Source organism: Xyrauchen texanus, chromosome 34 (assembly GCF_025860055.1).
Source record: "Xyrauchen texanus isolate HMW12.3.18 chromosome 34, RBS_HiC_50CHRs, whole genome shotgun sequence".
Classification (NCBI taxonomy): Eukaryota; Metazoa; Chordata; class Actinopteri; order Cypriniformes; family Catostomidae; genus Xyrauchen; species Xyrauchen texanus.
In genome coordinates, this window is record NC_068309.1 from 9198853 (window position 1) to 9213452 (window position 14600).

A 14600-nucleotide genomic window follows, 5' to 3' on the forward strand; every position below is an offset into this window, starting at 1 on the left:
AAAAGCACATAAAAGCAGCATAAAAGTAATCCATATGACTTCAGTGGTTAAATCTATGTCTTCAGAAGGGATATGATAAGTGTGGGTGAGAAACAAGTCAATATTTAAGTCCTTTTTTTACTATAAATCTCCACTTTCAATCAGCCCTTCTAATCACTCTTCTCTCCTAAAGCCCCGTTCACTTTCTCGGCGATTTTGTTGTTAGATGTCGCTAGTGGGCATTCCTACTGCTTTCGCTCTAACATTATTGGTCGGCTGCACAACCGGCCAGCGCTTTAGAAAATATGAACACAGATTTGATATATTGCTGATAAAACGATCATATCATTCCTTTTTGTCTTGGAATCATTTGTTTTGCCTCTAATAATAAACATTCTGCAGGGGATGTTTTTTATATAACCTGCAGCAGTGCTTAACTCATCATATCATGAACACGACAAACAATCAATTATTGTATGAATTAAACACTCTCAATGCTGACAGTCTCTTGTACATCATCCCACTAAAAATGTGCATTCTATAGGGGAAGTATTATTAATTGCTGCAATGCTCAATTATATCAGTGAACGATCTTTGTGTTTCAACGAAATTCATTCCAAATATCGTCAATTTCTGACATGGTTTTCCTCATTTTATTATATCGTTCTGCATTTGTATAAAGTTAAACTTCTCAACTTTGTCGTGTCTCTTGACATGCCCACATCCTGTCGCCAAGGGTCACTTTCGCTTGTGTTGCTGGAATTCGCCAGCTCTCATTGAAATGTAATGGTCTCCTATCTTATGCAGCAACAAAAACGCTGACAGTGTGAACAGGGCTTAAGGGTAGTAGTTCTTTTGTTTTTGACGATTTGCCTTCTTCGTGCATTTCGCCACCTAGTGTAAAGGGAGGAGAATTTATGGTAAAAAAAAAAAAAAAGACTAAAATATTATGTTTCTCATCCACACCTATCATATCACTTCTGAAGACATGGATTTAACCACTGAAGTCATATTGATTACTTTTATGCTGCGTTTTTGATTTTCAAAGTTTTGGACCCTGTTGACTTGCATTGTATGGACCTACAGAGCTGAGATACTCTTCTAAAAATCTTTGTGTTGAGCAAAAAATTTAAAATAAATCATACACGTATGGGATGGCATGAGGGTGAGGGAGATAAGAGAATTTTAATTTTTGGGTGAACTATTCCTTTAAGGCTCAGGAACCAGTTTTAATGTAGACTAACTTCTTTAATATAAAACTGTGAAAGTCTTAATATATTACAATTAGTTCATATAAAAAAGTGGTATTAATAAATGACTGCTGTGAAAACAGAACCCAGCTACTCCTTTAAAAGACATTGCAATAATTAAAACCCATCAAATTCAAAATCAGTGCGCCATAACATTTGCGTTGCTGTACTGGTGTTTATAATTTATTTTTAAGCCATTAAAACTGAACTTGATAGATTTTCTTATGTAAGAAAAATTCAGTATTTAGATAAAACTAATGTTGACATTAAGATGTGTATAAAGCACTGGATACATAAACTACTTGAATAAAAAAAAAATGATTTTACACACAATGTGTAATGTATGAGTATCTCCCAAGAATTGTATTTTGGTCAGATTCACCCACATAGAAAAGAAACTTAATATGCTGTGATGGTTCTCCACAGTGCTAAAAAAGCACTAAAGGTAAGCACAAAAAATACATATTTCTTTTGAGTTGCATTTACTTTTATATACTCAGGACGTTTCTGCAATATCTTAATACTTGATTTTTAAATCAATGCCTACAGTAGGGTCACCTCTAAATCAACACTCTTTGTGGCAGCCCAATACATGTTACCCTATTTTGCAAGGATTAAATTCACACATGCACAAATTCAAATAACATCCATAACTTAAATGATTAGGGCAAGGACAGTTTTGTGAAATAATGAACCCATTGTCACTTCAAAGGTTAATAGATATTTAAGGCCTGCAAAAAGAGCAATTGTTTATTAAATAATAATTCAATATTGTTTTCTCTTCTCGTGGTTATCTTTTCCCAGAAAGCCCTTGGTATTGTTTTGCATAAGACTAAACCTTTACATATTCCAGCTGACCTCACACACTTTGAAGAATTAAAAACAAATATTTGAATGTTTAGCGTTTGCCCCTTTTCAAGATCATTTATCTGATAAAACCAGTTCCTAATAATAACTGTGTTATGATAACTTGGTGCATAGCACATTTCTAGTCGTCAACAGTCCCATATTTCCAAACATTTACTATAAACAAAAAAAAAGAAAAGATGTCTAGGGGAATTTTATTCCTTACATATTGTCTTTTTGAGGAAATCTGAAAAAGTGATCATGGCACTACATTGAACAAATGTAACAATTATAAAAGGTTTTTGCTGAATATTTTGAAAACAATTTAAGAGCAGTTCCTGTATCACTTAACTAAACATGCCATAAAATGTGTCATCTTTAGCAGCAAGACTATTATGTTTAACCTCCAAAAAACAAGGACACTAAAAGGTATGGTTCACCCAAAAATTAAAATTCTGTAATAATTTACTTACCCTCATGTTGTTCCAAACCCATATGACAGCCTTAGTCTCCATTCATTTATATTGTACAGATAAAAATAGCAGTGATAACGTTCTTTAAAATGTCTCCTCTTGTGTTTCACAGAATTAAGTTAGTAATGGTTTGGAACGACATGAGCGTTTGATTTTGGGGTTGTCTACTCAATAATGTCCAAGTCTCATTCAATCACAGAGAACAGTTCTGAGTTTACCATCAATTATGGTATGAATATATTTGTCAATTCCAGATAAATTCTTGCATTCAATGTGTTATGAAAGACCTGTAAGCCCACAGGGCACAGATTCATTCAAGCATGAAAAGAGAAACAAACACAAATAAACGTGTCAACTGTGTGTTATTAAAACAAGCTGTCAATGTATGGATATATCCATACTGTAGAGAGTTCCATATCTGGAGGGACTTTAGTCTTTTCCATAAGTATATTTACACTCCAGGTTATCTATTCTTCCTTGTTTCTTTTTTTTTCCTGCATGTTTGGGTAGCGTTACTGGACGAGAGTGCGGTGGCGTGGCCAGTGGTCTTCAAGTGATCGAAAAGTTTGTTCCTGGTGGTGAATTCGTACTGACAAGTAACACAGCGGAGGTTGACTTCCTTCTACAAGATTAAAAAAAAAACATGGGAAGTGTTACATTAAAAAGCATTTTACAACAATTCAATGACTGTTTTCCATCGATTACACTTTAGAGAGCATTTAGAATTTAGTTATAAAAATTTAAACATAAGGAATAATTGACAATTATTAAAGTATTAGTTTTCATTGATTGAACTATAATTATTCAAAAGCAATTATAAAGTCAACAGCCAGATACGTACAATTCAAGGACAATAAAACAGCAAACACACACACACCTCTTGTGAAACTTCCACACTTCCCTGAGGTTTGTTGTTCTTTTTAGAGTCTTTCACTCCTTTCTTCCCTTTTATCTTTGCAGAGCTGTAAAATAATTGACATCGAGAGTCAACCTTAGTGATTGAATCTCTAGTGCACAACAATATACAGACGTTCCTGTACTGGACATTTTTGGACTTTAACCAAAACACATGGGTTTAAATGTGTTTTACACAATATCTAGATTTTAAACTGGCGAGTTCTTAATCAGGTATATGAGAAACACCTTTTTTGGTTTGTGGGTTCACATTCCTCTTGTTCTAGATTCTGATCTGGGTCCTCAGAGGGAACAGGGGCATCCTCGCTGTTGCCCGATTCAGATGGAGGTGGGACGCACTCCTCTGTGGACTGTGGGATTGGACTGTCAACCTCTGTCTCTTCTGGGAGATTCTACAACCAAATCAGAAAATGTAGGATACAAAAAAAAAAGGTGAGATCCTTAAAGGGATAGTTCATCCAAGGATTTAAATTCTCTCATCATTTACTCACCCTTGTGCCATACCAGATGTGTTTGACCATCAATGAACCAATGGAGTCATATGGATTACTTTTATGCTACCGTTGTGATTTGTTTGTGCTTGAAAAGGTCTGCCAACCATTCACTTGCATTGTTAGGACATACAGAGCTGAGATATTCTTCTAAAATTCTTAATTTGCGTTCAGCAGAAGAAAGTAAGTCATACACATCTGGGATGGCATGAGGGTGAGAAATTAGAGAATTTTCATTTTTGTATAAACTATCCATTTAAGAGAAGTCACTTACGTTTGCTGTTTTCTGTTGACGTTTTTTCTTCTTTTGCCTTTTAGACAATCTGTAATTAAAAATAACAAATCATTGGAGAGGAACAGATGACCTATTTTCAACAGATAAGCAAACAAACTCAAATAGATGTTCTACCATCTTTTTTCATCTTTCTATTTTAGATATTAAAAAGCAGTTGTTGTTTTAATAATTTTTAAATAGTAATACAAATATGTTGCAACCATTACATTACATTATTGCAGTATATGTCAGATAACCATGGCCTCTTAAATTTCAAACAAAGAAATTTATGCTCCAAGCAGACATTTACAAATCAGGTACGCAAATATTATGAACGTGACAAATTACCAAAAAAGTAACAAATGATGCACATCTAAAATGCTAATTGCAACACAAATACACAGCTGTAGTTCTTGAAACAAATTGGGTACTCGGACAAACAGAGTATTAAAGTGAAACCATAGTGTCATGATACTGTTGTAGTAGTCATTAATGGGGTTGTGTTAATGTTAAAAAAAAAAATAAATAAATAAAAAAAAGCTTTAAGAGATTTACTTTTGTCTCGGTGTGTCATCAATTTCATCATCATCTTCATCATCATCCTCTTCATCTCTGTCAGCAGAGTTCTGACTCAGTGACTTGTCTTCCTCCTCCAGTTGTTGCCGTAGCAATGCCACCATCTCTCTGTGTTTCTTGGATTTCTCATGGTTTTTCATGCTGAAATGAGTCAAGACATGGAGGAAAGACTGCTTCATTAAATCTATGGATCTAATATAAATCAATTAGTGCAATAATGTGCAGACTGTTTGTATTTATATAAATATATCTATTAAAAAAAACACACTTATAAACAAAGTCAAAATGTGGTAAATTATTAAAAACGTTACTATGATCGGATCACTAGTTAAAGGGCTAGCTTACCCAAAAATGAAAATGATCCCATTATTTACTCACCCTCAAGCCATCCTTAGTTGTATACGACTTTCTTCTTTCAGCCAAACACAATCAGAGTTATGTTAAAAAATATCCTGGGTCAACCAAGCTTTATAATTGGAGTGAATGGTACCTTAGATTTTGAAGCCCACAAAAGGCTTCCTGGCTTCAGGTAATGGCCCGTTCATGTGAGAGTCGAGTTCTGGCATATGACGTAGGCGTAGAGTAAGCTCCAGTGAGAAGTGACGAGCACAAAAGCGCAGAGGATAGAGGAAGCCAGTGAACGTGTGGACGGCCGTTACCGGAAGTCAGTGATTATAGTTTATAAAGTTATAAATATGGATGTTTTTCTTACAAAAATGCATCGCTTCACTTTAGAATGCCTATATTAACACCCTGGAGCCATATGGATTACTTTTTTGATGGATGGATGCGCTTTTTTGGGCTTCAAAATCTAAGGTACCATTCACACCCATTATAAAGCTTGGAAGAGCCAGGATATTTTTTTTAATATAACTCAAGATTGTGTTTGGCTGGAGGATGAAAGTCATATACATCTAGGATGGCATGAGGGAGAGTAAATAATGGGATCATTTTCATTTTTGGGTGAACTAACCCTTTAAATGACTTTCAGGAAATATTATGAAACTTTGATTAAAAAAATGTCATTTATATACTGTATGAATATACAGGAACTACTACAGGAATGTAACAAATGCTTTTTTTCTACTTTCAAATCTTAAACTGTAAAAATATTTTGAGAACTAGGGGCCATTGCTAATGACACAGCAGCATACATAATGTCACCAATGAACATATTATTTTCTGTGAGGTGAAGGACAGGGTGCATAAAAACTTCAATGTGTTTAACATGTGTGGGCAGTCACTCACGCTTTATCTGATTTGAAAGATTTGTCACAGGCAGGGCAATACAAGTCATCATAAAAATTGTCCATCTCCACAGCAGCATCCACCTGAACCGCATCTGAGAAAAGTTAAACAGGGGTTACATACATATTCTGCCTATTATTCACAAACACTTGACATGGATAATAAAGCTCCTGTGAATCATTGTATTTGTTTATGAATGTGAGATTAGTTTCACAAACTGTTCAAACTTGTCCCGTTTATATGCATTTAAAAAATAATTCAGTGGAAAATAAATCCATTTGCCAATGTGAAATATTGCCAATACTGACAGGTGTCAATAAATAATGGTTTAATATAATTAACAACAAACACTTCAAATCACAAATTTTAGTCAGCTCCATATTTTTTGGAACAGAGCCATTGTTTTTGAACCTTTCCTGGCCCATGAACTGATGCCCTCCTCTACCTTGAACCCACTTACTTATGTGTTTGTGTACATGCCATCAGAACTCACCGCTCTCATCCATGTCATCTCTCTCCTGCCCATCTTCCACCTCCTCTTCACAGTCCGATGCGTCGCCGAACTCTTGACCGTACTGAGCTTCCATCTGCTGCAGTTCTTTCTCCAGCTCGGACATGGCGGCCCAGCTCTGCTCCTTATAGTCTTCAGCCAGCCTGAACACACAATTCATACATTCATTTAGGGTGGGAGAATGAACATTTCCAGAAAAAGTATTTGTGGCATAATGTTGATTACAACAAAAACATATTTGACTTGTCCCTCGAGGTTACAGTGAGGCACTTACAATAGAAGTGAATGGGGCCACTTTTGGAGGGTGAGGCTTATAGTTTTCTATCAATTGTTCTGTTAAAACGTATGTATTATTTGAGCTTTAAAGTTGTTTAAATTGCCATTTCTACGGTCACTTTAGGGTTTATGGCATTTCGTCGTCATGGCATTAGATATAACTACACAGAACAGGTAAAGAAGTGATTTTATCAACTAAATCACATTAACATGCGTATTGCTTATGTCTTGTGGCTATACTTAACACATAAAGTGTGTATTTTAACGTTTATGGACTGGCCCCATTTACTTCCATTGGTGTCTCACTGTAACCCAGAATTTTGCTTTTTTTAAAGAAAAGGAGATACAAAGATGCCACAAAAGCTTTCGACTGAGCTAAACTTGTACTGAACCGGAAATATTCAAGAGACATATCAAGGTTAAAGTCAGCACACCAAAGCACAACTGAGAAAATGCTGTTGCTGCTACAGCCAAATGGCTTAGCATACAAACAATCAATTTGATAGGCCTGGGTAGCTCAGTGAGTATAGATGCTGACTATCACCCCTGGAGTCGCGAGTTCGAATCCAGGGCATGCTGAGTGACTCCAGCCAGGTCTCCAAAGCAACCAAATTGGCCCGGTTGCTAGGGAGGGTACAGTCACATGTAGTTACGTCCTCATGTTCTCAACGGCACATGGCAAGTTGTGCGCGTATCGCGGTGAGTAGCATGAACCTCCACATGCTGCGAGTCTCCATGGTGTCATGCACAACGAGCCACGTGCTAAGATGCATGGATTGACGTCTCAGAAGCGGAGACTTGTCCTCCACCACCCAGATTGAGGTGAGTAACTGCGCCACCACGAGGGAATTGGGCATTCCAAATTGGGAGAAAAGGGGGATTTAAAAACGAACGAATTTGGTGAGAACTGGACAAAATTTGTAGGATAAGCAAAAAAGCTATTTACTATGTAATCACTAGGGGGTGCTGTACATGGTTCAGGTACCCACTGAACATGGTGCGGTACAGACACCTACCAAGTTTTCTTTAAATAACCAAAGTATTCATGAGATAAAACCTGACATAAGATTTTTCATTACACAACTGAATTGATGAAGGCGTATATAATGCAGCTTGCTCTGAAAATCATCTGAGCCTGGACAAAAAAATAAAAATTATATTGCTGGATTCTACATGACCAAATGAATCTAAAGAAGCCAGGTATTTGATATTAGCCCATACTAAGCAAATATGTCAATTTGTGAGTTTTCTTTTTGTTTTGTTTTTACCAGTAGGTGGCAATATCCCCAAACTTCTCTGGTGCCTTCGGGGCATGGTTAGAATGACATGAACCAAGTTATTTCAGTACAACAAAGCATTACCAATACCAACACATAGCCTCACACTGTATTGGAACACCATTAAATTAGTTTTGGTGCTCATAAAAGAGCATAGAAATGAGAAATAGGCAGCTTTTCTTACTCACTTGGCCTGATGGAGCTTTTGTTTCCTCCTCAGTTCTTCCGCCTTCTTGGCTTTCTCTGCGTTCTGCTCTTCTACCAGCTTCTTGTGGGCCTGAACACGCTTGTCGCGCTTTCTGACGAAGGCCACTAGTTGGCGCACCAGTTCACTGTGCTCTTTCCGGGCCTTATCCCTGGTTTTCCTGTTCTCTTTCTCTATAGCTCGTTTCTCCCAGCGGTTAGAGGCCTGCCGTGTATCATATTCCTCTTTCCATGCAAAGTTTTTGCGCGTGCAAAAGCTTTGCCAGTAGCCGTAGAACAAGTGCACCACCTGACAGAATCAGATATGAGCACAATAATGAGGAAGAAGAAATAAGGATTGCCAGGTGGTTGCCAGGGTGTGGCTAGGTGGTTGCTTACTGGGCCATGACAAAATAGCCAACCCTCAAGCCTAATTAAGTGTGGGGGCCCTTTTCAATACAAGTCTATGGGATTTATCATCCACCAGGCAAAAATTGTAAGTCCAATCACTTGTCTTATTCATGTCCGTTACACATGTATTCCTGTTGCACAAATACTAACAGTGCATATTGATCTCAGCTAAACACATTTATTGTTGCTTTACCCTCTCTGTTCAGGATTGATCTTGCCAGTGTAAGAATGCATTCAAAAAAGATTTCTACATCATATATCCTAAGAATTGCTAAACGAACCAATTCATGGCATATTAATCATGTCCCTACCGTTTCCATTGTGGTTTAACCAACATTATGAAGAATGGAGATTTCCAGGAGAAACACTCCAAAATATCCATTAGATAAAGTGCAGGTATAAGCCACAGCGGAAAGGGAAACAGTTAAGTATGGTGATGAGGCTTTATGTCTATTTGGAGTGGGGTGAACCTTCAAGGTCAGAACCTGGAGAAACCGGTCTCTTCAAAACTAAAATAAATATATTGTTTGCCTGAACCAAATGCAAATTTTGGGTCTGAAATATGTTTGGAACTCTAGCTTCCTCACCAATTGAACGCATAACTTGCTTTGAGATGGCTGACATCAGACTAATCAATAATCACCCCAAGACTGTGAAGCATGTAGGACTCCTCCGGTCTAAATACCTAGTCAAAATTACCTGTTTGATCTTCTGCCTACTTTAAAACAGTCTACTTTAAAAACGATCCATAAATTACTGCCATAGTGCCCTTGAGCAAGACAATTAACCTCATGTCACAACTGGAGGAATGTCCCTGTTATTTACTTTACATAAGGTTAGGAAGTCCTGACAGTGACCGCAGTCAGCATCCACAACCTTTATCCAGATTCTTTCTGGATTTATTCAACACGCTTGATATGCTGAAAAATGGATGATGGGATGGTGAATAATGGATGATGACCTGCACACTGGCTGAGATCCCTAGATCTGCACACACCTTCTTCCAGATATGCATTTTTAACTTACCAAATTAGCATAATTTTTTGTTGTACCAAGCACATTTATCAGTGGAGTGCCACAGGGCTCTGTACTAGGCCCTCTGTCGTTTGGTATCTATCCTCCACAACTCAGATCTAGTGGTTTAACTTTACACTGCATTGCTCTCACAATTCACCCCCTCTGCCCCAAAGACCATAAAGAAAAACTCAGACATGTATAAAAGTAGGAAACACAGATCATCACTGTGAAGGCAATTTTGATGCAGCTCCTGGCCAGCTGGGACCTCCAACACAAGATTTCACTCCCAGACAAAGGTATCTAGAAGTTGCTACACATTACGCAATGAACCAGGAGGATTTTTGGAATAAATACATTTAAATATTTGCAAATAGATTTATTATCTTCATTACATACAATTCATGATATCAAGCAAAATGTTGTGTCAAGCATCTCTTGCCTGCAACCTTAAAATTTCTCATCATCTCAGCATAACCTGACGCAATATCTTTGGTCTTCTACAAACAAAGTTTTTTTTCGCCTAAAAAAAAGGAGTGTTCTCCTTTCTGCATTATCAGCAAACCAATTCTTGAGGTAGCTGTATGTCTTAAAATAGACACTGCATTTAAGTAATCACCAATAACCATTAATTATATTAATTAATAATCATACTCAAAGGAGTGGTGGTGGCGTAGTGGGCTAAAGCACATAACTGTTAATCAGAAGGTCGCTGGTTCGAGCAAGGCACTTAACTCTAGGTTGCTCCGGGGGAATTGTTCATGTAATAAGTGCACTGTAAGTCGCTTTGGATAAAAGCGTCTGCCAAATGCATAAATGTAAATAATCTAAATACTAATTGCTTTGGTTAGAATGTCTGATGAATTAGTAAAATCTAATCTTCTGATTGCCCCAGTGATGTGTGATAGAGTGGGTACATACGGTGTCATAGTCACTTTGAGAGTCTCCAAATGAGGGAAATTCTTCGTCCTCGTCTTCCTCATCCTTACAGTGCTCCATCTCCTCCTTTGTTATATTTTCAAACAAGTTCCTGTATACTGTGTAAAAGCCCTACAGAACAAATAGAGAAATCAATGAAAGTAGTGAGGAACACACATTCAAATAGAATGTAAAAATTACATTTTTATTACAATAATTGAAGAAAAGAAAAAACCTTCATAGGCATTAAAAGGATTACAAATCATGTAAAGTTAACATGCATTCTTAGCATGAACATCTACTGCCATCTAGTGGTAAAAGTCATGCAATTGTTTTTTTAAATTTCATTTTAATCATTCTAATGCACAGCTATTAAAGCAAATTAAATAAATGGTTCAGGTTTTGTTTAATGAAAATGACATTATAAACAGAAAAATAGCTATTGCAACAAAAAATAAGAGCTAATACCAAATAACTCATACAATAAAGAACCAATAAATACGTTTTTACCCAAAACTTTTATGCATTTATGTGAGATTTATCAAGAATATTATCATAGTCTAAAAAGTACAAAAAAATTCTGTTTACAGTCAGTCAGTTTAATATATCCCTGCTTCTCTATCTTCTGTTCATTTACCTGCTCGTCATCTCCGTAACCTGAATAACAGGTGACAGTGAAGAACTGCAGCAGATCAATACTGTCATCCTGGTACTCTCCATTGACTCCACCTTTCAGCAGTGCCTCCCGATGATTATCATACCTTTAACCAAAGTAATAACCTCAATCATATTTAAATATCAATGACAGTCATAACTGTATGGTGAACATACAAGTGAGGTTGTGCTTACAGAAATGTCAACCACATCATACAAAACTAAAAAGTTACCAAATGAACAACATGCCCTTTTAAAGAATAGTTCACCCAAAAATGACAATTTGCTGATAATTTACTCACCCTCAGGCCATGTATGACTTATTCTTAATCAGAACAAGATTCAAGATTTTTAGGAAAGCATCCCAGGTTTTTAGCTACATCCAATGCAAGTGAATGGACACCAATTTTTAACGGTCCAAAATGGTCCCAGAGTGTCCAGCAAGTGCCAGTACTGTCTCCTCCTGAGGAGTCAGCTATGGAATTGTGTCACCACCAGTGCAGAGCTTGCGCAATATTGGCAGCAGGTTGGTGTGAGTGCATCTGCACGCACAGTGAGGTGAAGACTTTTGGACAATGGCCTGGTGTCAAGAAGGGCAGCAAAGAAGTGACTTCTCTCCAAGAAAAACATCAAGGACAGACTGAAATTCTGCAGGAAGTACAAGGATTGGAGAGCAGAAGACTGGTGCAAAGTTATTTTCTCTGATGAAGCCCCCTTCCTGTTTGAGAGATCTGAAAAATCGATATTCTGGAGAAGGGGAACGCTACCATGAGTCCTGTGTCGTGCAAACAGTGAAGCATCCTGAGACCATCCATGTGTGGGGTTGCTTTTCATCCAAGGGAGTGGGCTCTCTCACAATTCTGCCCAAAAACACTGCCATGAATAAAGAATGGTATCAAAACGTCCTGCAAGAGCAACTTCTCCCAATGAACCAGGAGCAATTTAGTGATGATCCGTGCATTTTCCAGCATGATGGAGCACCATGTCACAAGGCAAGAGTGATAATGAAGTGACTCGAAGATCATTACATTGACATTTAGGATCCGAGGCCAGGCAACTCCCGGATCTTAATCTCATAGAGAACCTGTTGTCAATCCTCAAAAGGTGAGTGGACAAGCAGAAACCCACAAATTGTGATTAACTCCGAGCACTAATAAGGCTTTGGCCCAGAAGCTGATATCCAGCATGCCAGAGCAAATTGCAGAGGTTATGAAGAACAAGGGTCAACATTGTAAATATTGACTCTTTGCATATATTGAATGTTTTTGCCAATAAAATCCTTTAAAACTTATGAAATGCTTATTGTTTTCCAGTATACCATAGAAACATGTGAAAAAATTATCTACAAATAGTGAAGCAGCAAACTTCGCAAAACACAAAATGTATGTTAAAATGTAGCTCTCTGTAGCAGTTTGAATTGACCTAACTCTCACGTAAAGTACGTTCCTCAGTGGTAAACGAAGCGTGATGTCACACGACAGCGATTTAAACAATTAGTTCACACAAACGTAGTGAATCACTTCAGAAGATATCACTCGATCGGCGGGAGTCGTGTGGATTACTTTGCTGCTGAATAAAAATGTTTTTGGACCGTCAAAAATGTTTATCCATTCACTTGCATTGGATGAAGCTAAAAAACTGGGATACTCTCCTAAAAATCTTAATCCTCTGATGAAGAAAGAAGGTCATATACATCTGGGATAGCCTGAGGGTGAGTAAATTATCAGCAAATTTTCACTTTTGGGTAAACTATTCCTATTCCTACCATACACACCGCTTGAGGGTGCCGCTTGCTTACACAATGCTGATTGAAACACTGACTGAATCACTGAATGCAGTCTATTATTAACCTTTCAAGGATTAGTAATCACGCAATATTATATAGCGATATCAATCTTAACTCGATCAATCAAGTAGCCTTAATAGATACCACACCAATGTCCAAGTCAAAGTTTGAGTGTTTTAGATTGTTTTCCTCATCATATATAGGCAAGTGGTGCTTTCACAACTGTCACGTCTGTAACAATAGTTTTTCCTCATTATTGTGAGAACAAGAATTCAACATAAAACAAAAATGCATTCCAAAATACCATTGTTACTACAAATAAAACCTTGGTAACTTGGTATTAATCACCAACAGCCATCAAAACAGATTCTGAAGCTTCTTACACTGTTTGAAGGAGCTCCCATATCAATGTAATATGATTTTACAGTAAAAAAAACTAAAAGAGTAACTGTGTCGGTGGTACTCATGGTTATCATGGCGGGGGTCTGTAGCAGATATGTTAGAGGTCTTACCAGGCTCTCTCCTGAGGATCACTCAGAACATCATATGCAGCCTGGATCAGCTTGAACTGCTCTGCAGCAGCTTCTGCGTTTTCAAGGTTCTTGTCTGGAATCAGAAAACAAACATGTTTCTTAACCTAACAAAGTACAGTGATACTGTCATGTTGATTTGGACATGTCCCATGGCAATACCATATTTGAAATACCTTGGTGTGCCATGCACAAATCGAAGTACAAAGGCATGACCATCTGATACTACTGCTGGACCATGGTTTAGCCATAATACTTTATGGATAATTAATAATTACATACTTGACTAATGTGAGACTTATAACACCAAAACCGAAAACATGGGAGCACGGCTACAGCTTTAGATTACAATAATGATTCAGAATCTCTATTATTGATTAATGAAGTTACAGACATGATGAAATCAAATACCTGGATGCCATTTCAATGCTAATTTCCGATAGGCCTTTTTCAGATCATCATCAGTCGCGTCTCGTTTAACGCCCAGTACCTCATAGTGACACTTCATTTTGATCCAGAACTGATGTAGATCTCAGACAAACCACTAAGACTAGATTTGGAAAACCGCTTTGATTAGTTACAGCACAAACTGATCTGTCTCGCTTTATTGCGAAGAGTCGTCGACCACTGTAGCCCACCGTCGTGAGCACGTGGATCAAACAAATATTTAAACAACCGCGCTAACCTAATGCTACATCAAAACATAATAAGATGAGTCTAAAATGCGGCCGATAAGTTAATTTAATCACAAGTTTCCTAAACAGTAAATCATTTTTGCTGGTTAGAGGAATCGCACAAAGCCGGTGTGTGTGCATCAGCGGCGCATAGATATGACGTCACATCTGAGAAACACTGCCATTGGCCGAGAATTGTGGCTTTTGAAGTGTGACGTTTTTGTGTAATATATACATATTACACACATATGTGAAAAGTTTGTGGAAAGAGCAATACCACTTCGGGTGTGCATTATTTTTTTAAACAATGCAAC

The 14600-nt window shown here is 37.4% G+C and overlaps 1 protein-coding gene across 1 annotated transcript; it reads right to left on the reverse strand.

The window, feature by feature from the left end:
• Positions 1-30: 30 nt before the first annotated feature.
• Positions 31-14422, reverse strand: dnajc21 (DnaJ heat shock protein family (Hsp40) member C21). Its single transcript, XM_052104162.1, has 12 exons — positions 14024-14422; positions 13595-13688; positions 11280-11403; positions 10646-10774; positions 8305-8609; positions 6546-6706; positions 6053-6146; positions 4784-4945; positions 4229-4277; positions 3692-3855; positions 3426-3510; positions 31-3170 (listed from the first exon to the last, which is right to left on the reverse strand). Exons 1-12 carry the CDS (start codon positions 14118-14120, stop codon positions 3012-3014), a joined length of 1623 nt encoding a protein of 540 aa, XP_051960122.1. The 5' UTR covers positions 14121-14422; the 3' UTR covers positions 31-3011.
• Between the last annotated feature and the right edge of the window lie 178 nt (positions 14423-14600).